We start from the raw sequence: 9,196 nt of genomic DNA on the forward strand, positions 1-9,196 counted from the left end.
GGCCGCCCACTCTCCCCCCTTCTATCTGATTAATTTATAGAGTCATTAGGCCAATTGATAAATCAGAGTCCAGGGATTAAAGGCATTGCAATGGTGGGAACGGTCCACAAGGTGGCGATGTTGGCATTGCTATTTCAGATCACTTTCCTGTTATTTTTGAATTTATTGCTCCTCCATCTGCTAGTAAGCCACTTGTTCCTGTCTCTCGCCACCGTTTGGTCACCTCCTCGACAGCGGGGGACTTTGCTGCTGCCTTCATGGACTCTCAGTTTTATGCCATGAATGGACTGGTTTCTCCATTACTCCCAGATAACATCCTCTCTTCTTTCCACTCTACATGCACAGTAATTTTGGACTCTGTTGCACCGATGCGCTGCAAATCCAGGAAATCAAAATCCGACCCCTGGTTAAATGCCACGACCCGTGCCCTCAGGCAATGCTGCAGACGGGCGGAGAGAAAATGGAAAAAGGACATCTGATTTGGGACTGCCATGGGATCCCTCAGGAACAGTCAGAGGATATGGTTCAGGATAGGGAAGTGTGGATTGAGCTGCTTGGTCTGCTGCCACCACAACCCAGATAAATGGCAGAAAATGAATGAATGAATGAACGAACATCAAGAATGGGGAGGTCACAGCCCCTTTGTGGACCGAGAATTGGGATTGGGACTCCTCAATTTTGGCCTGGTATCTCAATGTTTATTCAATGGGACTGTTCAGGCTCCACCCCAAACAGTCACATGTGTGCTGGTGGTTCCTGGCCACAAAAATGGTTGGTTGGTATGAAGATTTTAATCATCTTTTGTTTGAACTAGTACTGGAATTTATTTCCTCAGTACAACCCATTCTTGACATCCCTGACCCTACGGTCAGTGTCGTTGTTTCTGAAGTGATATACAAGACACCTTACGGCGGTCTAACGGGCATGCCCCAGGAATGCCCATCAAACAACAAGTGCCAACTGCTTGTCACTGTAATTTGTAGCTCGTATGACCACAGCGTTACTGAAATGTATTTTATTCAAATAAACCTAAACCTAAAAGAATACCTTAACATCTGGACAACTGTGTATGTCTGTGCAACTTGTCAATGTTTAATGCTGGTGTGTTTGTGTTAAAAGTGTTACCAAGAGGTCTGCCGTCAGGTCAACCAGTACCAGCAAGGTCAAGGTAACCTGGTCAGCTGCTTAGATTATTATCGTTAAGATATAAAAAGAATGTGCCAGCTCAAGATTTATTTACAAATGAGGACAAAATTATTAGCTTATCAAATTTAAATTCAAAATTTTTCCAAGCACTTTTTAAACAGAGCTATTAATTGTCAATACAACATTTCAGAGAGGCGTATAATCCAAAGAACACTGTCCCCACAGTGAAACACCGCAGTCGGAGTATTATGCTGTGGGGATGGTTCAGTGTGTCTGGAACTGGGAATCTCCTCTAGGTGGAAGGAATCACGAAGGAAGAAGGATATGTGAAGATTTTGAAAGAAAACCTCAAGCAGTCAACAGCAAAACTGGGTCATCACTTTGTTTTCCATCACAACAAGGATCCATAACATACGTGGCTCCTGGTGAAGAACTACCTCCAGAAGACCAAAGTGAGCGTTATTGACTGCACAAAACCCTGACTTGAATCCAGTTGGAAAATCTGTGGGGTGAACTAAAGACCAAGGTCCATGCCAGAAGATCAAATCTGAAGGAGTTTGAGAGATTCACCAAAGAATGGGCTGGGATTCCCCAGGACACATATCTGAGACTTGCTGAAAACAACAACAAATGACTGCAGGCTGTTATCGAGCAGAAAGGGCACACAACTGACTCTTAGCATCACAGGGCGAATCATTTTGTCCTCATCTGTAGTCATTTACTTATTGTTCTACCAATTTAATAGAGCATCAGCAAATAAAATTAGCAAAATTAGCAAAACAAACTAAGACAAACCTTGGTTGTGTTCTCTTACAGAAATTTGCAAATCTCTCGCCTGTAACCTTGATGAACTCACACTAACCGTGGGAGGCAGAGTCAAACTACAGCTGGTGCAGGGAGACATCGCCAAGGAGACAACCGATGCTGTCGTGAACACAACAAACTTCATTAATTTTAATACAAGTAAATATAAACTGGGACGACTGCTCACAGTATGTGACTCCAAATAATATATAATCTATGATATGTTCCACTTTTCTTATGCAGGCACATGTAAGGCCATCTTAGCTAAAGCTGGACCAGAAGTGGAGGCTGCTCTAAAAACCGGTGAGAACAGAACCAGATTAACATCTGAAATTGACTCTAAACCGAGTCTTACTCCTGGGATCTTTGATTTTGAAGCAAAAGTGGATGCAGGAGGAATTTTTGTCACCCAGCCTGGCAACTTCCCTTGCAAAATCATTTTTCATGTGAGCGGAAAAGGGAACACGAAAACTGTTGAAGAACTGGTGCTTGACATCATTTCACGCTGTGAAACCGCCAAACTCAACTCTGTGGCCATTCCTGCCATCTGTGTCGGTAAATATTCTGCAAGACACCACAGGTCAGGGGTCGCCAAGGCCCGAAAAGAAAACACCTCCCACATGTTTGCTAAATTTTACAATCATTTGATGAACAAAATTAACCCATGAAACCTTCATCAGGCACAAAATGCCCAACAGAGCAATATTCAAAATGTTATGGCTCCACCCCTTTATCTAAATCTGCCAGAAATTTATTTTTCACAGGTCCAGCCGTATCACACATATCACACATTCACACTACTCACTTCATGACTGTACATTCATTCATTCATCTTCTACCACTTAGTCCAGTTATGGGTCACGGGGGGCTGGAGCCTATCCCAGCAGTCACAGAGCGCAAAGCGGGGTACACCCAGGACAGGACACCAGTCTGTCGCAGGGCCACAAACAGATAAACAAACACAGACACACCCACACACAGACCTACGGACAATTTAAACATTCCAATCCACCTAACCCGCACTTCTTTGGATGTGGGAGGAAACCGGAGCACCCAGAGGAAACCCACGCAAACACGGGGAGAACATGCAAACTCCACACAGAAAGGCCACGGGAATTGAACCCACAACCTTCTCGCTGTGAGGCAACAGTGCTAACCACTAAGCCACCGTGCTGCCATGACTGTACATACTTCGTAATTGTTTTTTTCCAAAAACAATTTTTAAAATTTTAAATATGATCATCAAATTGTGGTATGAACAGACAGACGTAGCCCAAAACATACCTTAATGTGTGCACCGGTCCCCTGGTAATCTGAATCAGACTCTTCTAAAGTTCAAGTTAAAACTAAGTCTGCATCTGAAGGTGCGTTTGAATGTCGCCACTAAGACCATGGTTCTCTGTCCAGGACCTGGTAATCTCAAACCTGAGGCTGTTGCAGGTGCCATCTTCCGAGCAGTCCACACTTCCACTTCCTCTGCTTTATTCAACTACCTGTCCACCATCCGCATAATTCTGTTTGAGACCAATGTTTTCCTGGCATTCAAGCAGAAAGCCATCCAAAGGTTTCCTTCTGCTGCCATGAGCACAGGTATGTTTTGTTGTCTTTTTTAAAAGTTGCTGTTTTTCAGCATTCTATTTTTGAGTTCCAGTCACTGATTGCCCTTTCATCCACCTTCCAGTGTCACGCTTCATGCTCCACAACACCAGCATCCACGCTCTAGGACGCAACACCAAAATGACTTTCACACCGTTTCTTCCATGAAACAATCCATCTTCCAGATTGTGGGTCTTTCTGAAACCAATGTGGAGCATGCCATGGCCAAGATGAAACAGCTGTATCAGACTCAATGCGCCACAGAAACCATAGACATTGAAGGCTTCACTGACCAGGACATGAAATATGTGATGGATACGATGGCAACTGTAAGCTTGCATTATGCTAAGGAGGAGTCTGACAAAGGTGTACTGAAAATAACTGGGCCAAAAGATGGCATTAACACACTGAGAATTAAGATGATTGCAAGAAAAAAAAGTATATTCAGAAAAGAGGTGAGAGCCAGGGATGAAGACAAGTTGTACAGTCAAGTATCTTGGTGCATAATGGGAGCCGACAACAACTGGGAAAAACTCCCCATGAAAGCCAATTATGACCTGGAAATGAATGATGTAATGGGAGGAATCATGGATGCACAGCAGATACAATGGACTGTGGACCGTAGCATGACGGCGCAAACAGGTGGTCAAACAAGACAGCTGAAGCGACTTCAAAACCTACAAGGTTAGCGGCTTCTTTACCATGAAAAATGTTGCCACAACTAAGAATTTTGGTGGCAATCTTAAGACAACAGAGGCAAACGTAATCCATAAGTCCGAGCAGCAATGGTGCTGATAAGCTTGAAGATGTAGTGACATTATAGCAGTCCTGCTGAAGCTTTCATGTTGTCAGTGTAGAGCTAATCATCCACAATGCCACATTCACAAGATTAATGTCATCTGATGGATTTGTGGCTGAATGTGGCGCTTACCCACTTCAGCATAGAGAAGATGAGGGCGTCCATGATAGTCTTCAGCTTCTCTCTTATCCACTTCTCCATCAATGTAACCACATCGTACAGTTTCTTTCCCACAGAGCTGGCCGTTCTCAACCGGTTTGCCCAGTATGATGGTGCCACCAACACAAATACCACCTCCCCACAGCAAAAAGTTTCATTCTAGCCACTACAGACTGATTAGACATCCACAGTAGTCTAGTATACAACAATGAAGGATCTATGCTTTCAGAAAAAGAACAGCATACACAGTTCTTTACTGTAGAGCAGGGGTGGGCAATCATGTGCCATGAAGGGCCGAAACACTGCAGGTTTTCCTTTCTACCAATCACCTCAGCAGGTGATTTCATTAAAGATCAGGTGTCTCAGCAGGTGATTTCATTGACTATCAGGTGTTTATGTTCAGAGGAGAAGCTCATCAACAACCCACCTGCTGAGTTGACTGGTTGCAATGAAAACCTGCACTGTCTTGGCCCTCGTTGCCACCCCTGCTGTAGAGGGAGTTTTGTTTGGCCAATCCAAGCTGTTGACCTGCATTCCTAGAAACTTGTACCGGAAATTGCACAACACATGTATTGTGTATAGTATTGTGCCTCAGTGCCTTTGTTGTCAAGAAAAGGTTTTACAAACCATAAAGTCACAGACCATGCCATGTTCTGTGCATAATCACCCTGGTTGTATTACTTGAGTAGTCAAGTGTCTGGGTTTGTGATGGTCCTAGATCAGGCCAAAATCCAAGTTTTTAACAACTTCTGAGCCTCAGCCACTGGAAGTTTGTCTGTATGCAGTGAAGATGTTGAAATTCTAGAGAGATGCACCTTATTGTCGCAGTGAAGGTCATGTGTCTTGGCCCTCAACTTTTGAGATTGAGAGAAAACTGGAAAGCACTTATAGGTGCATAATATCCCTGGATAAAGGGATCTTTGCAGGACAATGAAGGTCCAAAGCTAGGTCTCTTTGGAGGATTCTTGAGTACCACTGGAATGACTTTATGTCAAATGAAAGATTACTTAGAGAGACTTAGATGAGGTGTACCACTTGTATTGTGAGAGAAAGTCCACTACAGCATTGTGGCCATGTGGTCCATTTCTCTGGACACAATCCAGCACACAGGTGCCTTGATGTTGAGGACCCCAGTGGCTGGAGGAGGCCAAGAGGACATGCACATTTCATTGGCAAGAACAAATTTGATTTAAAAAATTGACATATGCATGATATTATTTCCAGACTTTAATCTTCCTCTGTACTGGGACAACATGACTGCTGATGAAAATCTGAAAGTGGTTCAACTGCAGTCTACTTCTGCTGAGTACAGGAAAGTAAAGAGTGAATTCAGAAAAACTGCCGCCAATCCCATAATAAAAGTGAGTATGTTTTCACTGGAAAGTATCATTTTAAAAAAACTACTTCAGAGTAAAGGTTTTCATTTTGCTTTGTTGGTTTTTCAGATTGAGCGTGTGCAGAACATCTATCTCAGATGTGCCTATGAAGTGCATCACAGACGCATTTCTGATAACAACAGACAACTTGGGCAAGACATTGAAAGGACTCTGTACCACGGGACCACTGAAGACAGCTGCAAATCCATCATGACAAGTGGCTTCAACAGGAGCTACTGTGGCCAAAATGGTAACCATCTTCTGGTTCAATCCTGCAGTGCTAAATCCACCATCTGACACTGGTGGCTGCTCAGTTTTCTTGTGCATTGCTCAGCTTATTCGAAGCAAACTGCTATTGTTGCATCTGCCAAATTCAAGTTCATCGATTTCTAGAATTTTGGCAAAGTATGAGAATTTTCTCGTAAAAGTCTGGTCCCACTTTATGACACTTACTTTCATGGTGTAGATCGAATTTCTCTTATTTTGTATCAGTTGGTGGCACGAAAACTAAACATACTCCTCCTCCATCATTATTTTGCTGTTTTCTAAGCTTTTTTCCTTTTCTTCTATGCCCTACCATTCTCAGCAACTGTATTTGGATTTGGAACATACTTTGCAGTAGATGCCAGCTATTCAACCAACCTCACCTACTCTAAACCAGCTGCTGATGGTTCCCAGTTCATGCTTGTGGCCCGAGTACTGACTGGTAGCTACACGGTCGGCCACAAGGATATGAAAGTGCCTCCGGCTCGCAATGCCCAGCAACCACATAACCTCTACGACAGCGTGGTGAATAATTTAAACAAACCCACCATGTTTGTTGTTTTTCATGATTACCAAGCCTACCCAGACTATCTCATCACCTTCAAGTCACCTTCAAGTCAAGTTTATAAGTGCAGAAAATACATCACATCTTAAACAGTTTTTCCACACCAGTTTGAATATGACAGCTAGGAAACAATATACATTGAAGAAAATTTGAATTTAAAATAGAATTAGAATTTTACTCAAATTCCTGGCATTTAAAAATGCAACTGTGTCTAACAATTCTAGAGTAAAAGCCAAAACATGGGATCAAATAAGGTTTCCCCAAATTTCTCTTTTTACTGGTGTCATTGCCCGAGGCCATCAAATATGGCCGTTGACTACTGCAAAGACTTTGCCTCTGTCCGTCCATCTGTCTGTGCTCAGCATAAATCCAGTCCTATTACTGCCAGAGTCTTCTAATTCATAGGGAACATTCTTGGGACACAGACCTTGGACAAGTTCAAAGATGGCTAACCTTGATCTATTTTAAGAGGTATTTTAGGATTTTCTGCTTTTTTTTGTGGAACCTAATAACACCTCTGAAATGATTTACAAGATATTTTGTGGATGTTAGTGCGGAGAAGTCACAGGCTCGCTGCAAACTGTTTCCTTTGTGTGTAAATATAACCTCTTTGTCATATATTATGTAAACGCTAGTGAGAACTAGACACTTCTAAAACTGAAAATGCTGTTTTTGTAACTTAACACCTCTGGAGTGATTTACGAGACATTTCGCGGACGTCAGCATGTACGCTAACTTCCGCTCTTGTCAAACGCTCATAAATGTAAATATTGGTTATTATTGATTGATAGAGGGCCTTTATTGGACATGTAAAAACTGTAAGTAAGACAATAGGATCTTAATAACAATAAATGTATAATGAATTAATTATATATGTGTGTATGTGTGTGTACTTTGCAGTGGGATACCAATTAAACAACTGCAAATTATAAAGAAGCCAATGCTCACACAGCCGAGGGTATTTTAGCACTGTGTTATGTTTTTAATTGTTACAGGATGCTGAATCAAAATATGAAAGAAAATATTTATCCATTTGTTACAATGGTGAATTACTTTTTAAAATTGTGATAGCAATGCATTAAAAATTGTTACATCACTAAAGTTGTGGTTTATGAAATCAAGATATCAAAAGATATGTCACAAAATACCATTATAAATTGGCTTATTTGGTTTATGTTTATATTTCATTTTAAGAAAAAAGGAAAAAAAACTGATTTTATAGAAGTTAATTTAACCGACAACCCCAATGAAACAATTTACTTACATAGTTGGCGTAAATGTAGAAAATTTGGCTAGAACTACATAATACTGTTTTTATATTAATGCTGAATCAAAGTGTAAATTGAGGAAAGAGAGATTTTCACCAAACTACAGTTTGGCTTTGATTTTAAACATTTACTGTATGGTTATATTTATGTACACTCATATCTGCAGCAAAATAATACTTATTTTAAATGTTACCTGCAAAAACTAAATTAAATACTTGTCTGACTGAGCTGGTTTTTTTTCCAATTTTATTTTATTATTTTTTATGTGCTTTTAATCGATTTGGCAACTTCATCAAATATATCATGTCTATACTATGATTTCTGGATCAATAAATCCACTAAAATAATTCCAATTAACTCTGTTGAACACAAAACCAAAGCTGAGATTTTCCTCAGAATTGAATTACATCAGTATATACACTCTTCCAGCAGTGAGTGATGTGGCTTTTGTTGTCCATAAATATATTTCATAAGTGTATGTGTTGATCATTTGTAACGTGTGTGTGGAATTATGGAAGACTTTTTTTTCTGGACGTTTCCAAGGAGATAACCCAGAAATGGGGATTAGCATATCTAATGAACTTGCTACTTTGAACACAGATTGTAAAACGTTATTTTATGGCGATAATTACAGGGGAAAAAAACATATCCATCATATCAACTACGCCAACTTTTACACACCAAAATTGTCCATTTTATATTTATTAACACATTAAAACCGAATATAAAAGCAGCTAGCTTGCGAAAACCTGGACTAGCTAACAAGCTAACTTAGCTGTAAGAGAAGGAACCAAAGACGTTTTGAAGAAAAAAAAGAAAGAAAGTGACTTACACATGAAAGAAGGGACCGCTGGTGATTCACCGTGACTGAAAGATGTGTAAAACTTAATTTGTTTTCTAAAAATGTTAAGTTATGACTTGATGACCCTGACGTTGCTGTTCTGATCTTGACGCTCTTCTGCCATCTAGTGGCCAATATAAAACACTACAGCTTTAACGTTAATATACTTTTTACTCTTTAGCACAAATCGTATTTAATTAATAATAAAAAAAAATCCCTCCAGAAATTTCCAGGAGCACTTTATTATTCACTTGAAAAAGTCAGTAATGTATAACATTGTTCCTTTAAATGCAGAATTCTTAGTTCTTCAAAAGGTAAAATGTCCCAAATTCTGACCCAGCTGCAAACTGCAATACCTGCATCAACTGTGGGGCAGTA

At 40.6% G+C, this 9,196-nt stretch overlaps 2 protein-coding genes across 2 annotated transcripts; both read left to right on the forward strand.

The window, feature by feature from the left end:
• Positions 1 to 350: 350 nt before the first annotated feature.
• On the forward strand, positions 351 to 3,673 carry LOC117504772 (protein mono-ADP-ribosyltransferase PARP15-like). Its single transcript, XM_034164271.1, has 7 exons — positions 351 to 771; positions 1,120 to 1,168; positions 1,963 to 2,109; positions 2,194 to 2,253; positions 2,329 to 2,505; positions 3,358 to 3,540; positions 3,660 to 3,673. The coding sequence occupies exons 1-7, from the start codon at positions 706 to 708 to the stop codon at positions 3,671 to 3,673; spliced, it is 696 nt and encodes a 231-aa protein (XP_034020162.1). The 5' UTR covers positions 351 to 705.
• Positions 3,643 to 7,581, forward strand: LOC117505328 (protein mono-ADP-ribosyltransferase PARP15-like). Its single transcript, XM_034164962.1, has 4 exons — positions 3,643 to 4,230; positions 5,729 to 5,865; positions 5,950 to 6,130; positions 6,467 to 7,581. Exons 1-4 carry the CDS (start codon positions 3,711 to 3,713, stop codon positions 6,796 to 6,798), a joined length of 1,170 nt encoding a protein of 389 aa, XP_034020853.1. The 5' UTR covers positions 3,643 to 3,710; the 3' UTR covers positions 6,799 to 7,581.
• Positions 7,582 to 9,196: the final 1,615 nt, after the last annotated feature.

The sequence above is a fragment of the Thalassophryne amazonica genome, chromosome 23, assembly GCF_902500255.1.
Source record: "Thalassophryne amazonica chromosome 23, fThaAma1.1, whole genome shotgun sequence".
Lineage (NCBI taxonomy): Eukaryota > Metazoa > Chordata > Actinopteri > Batrachoidiformes > Batrachoididae > Thalassophryne > Thalassophryne amazonica.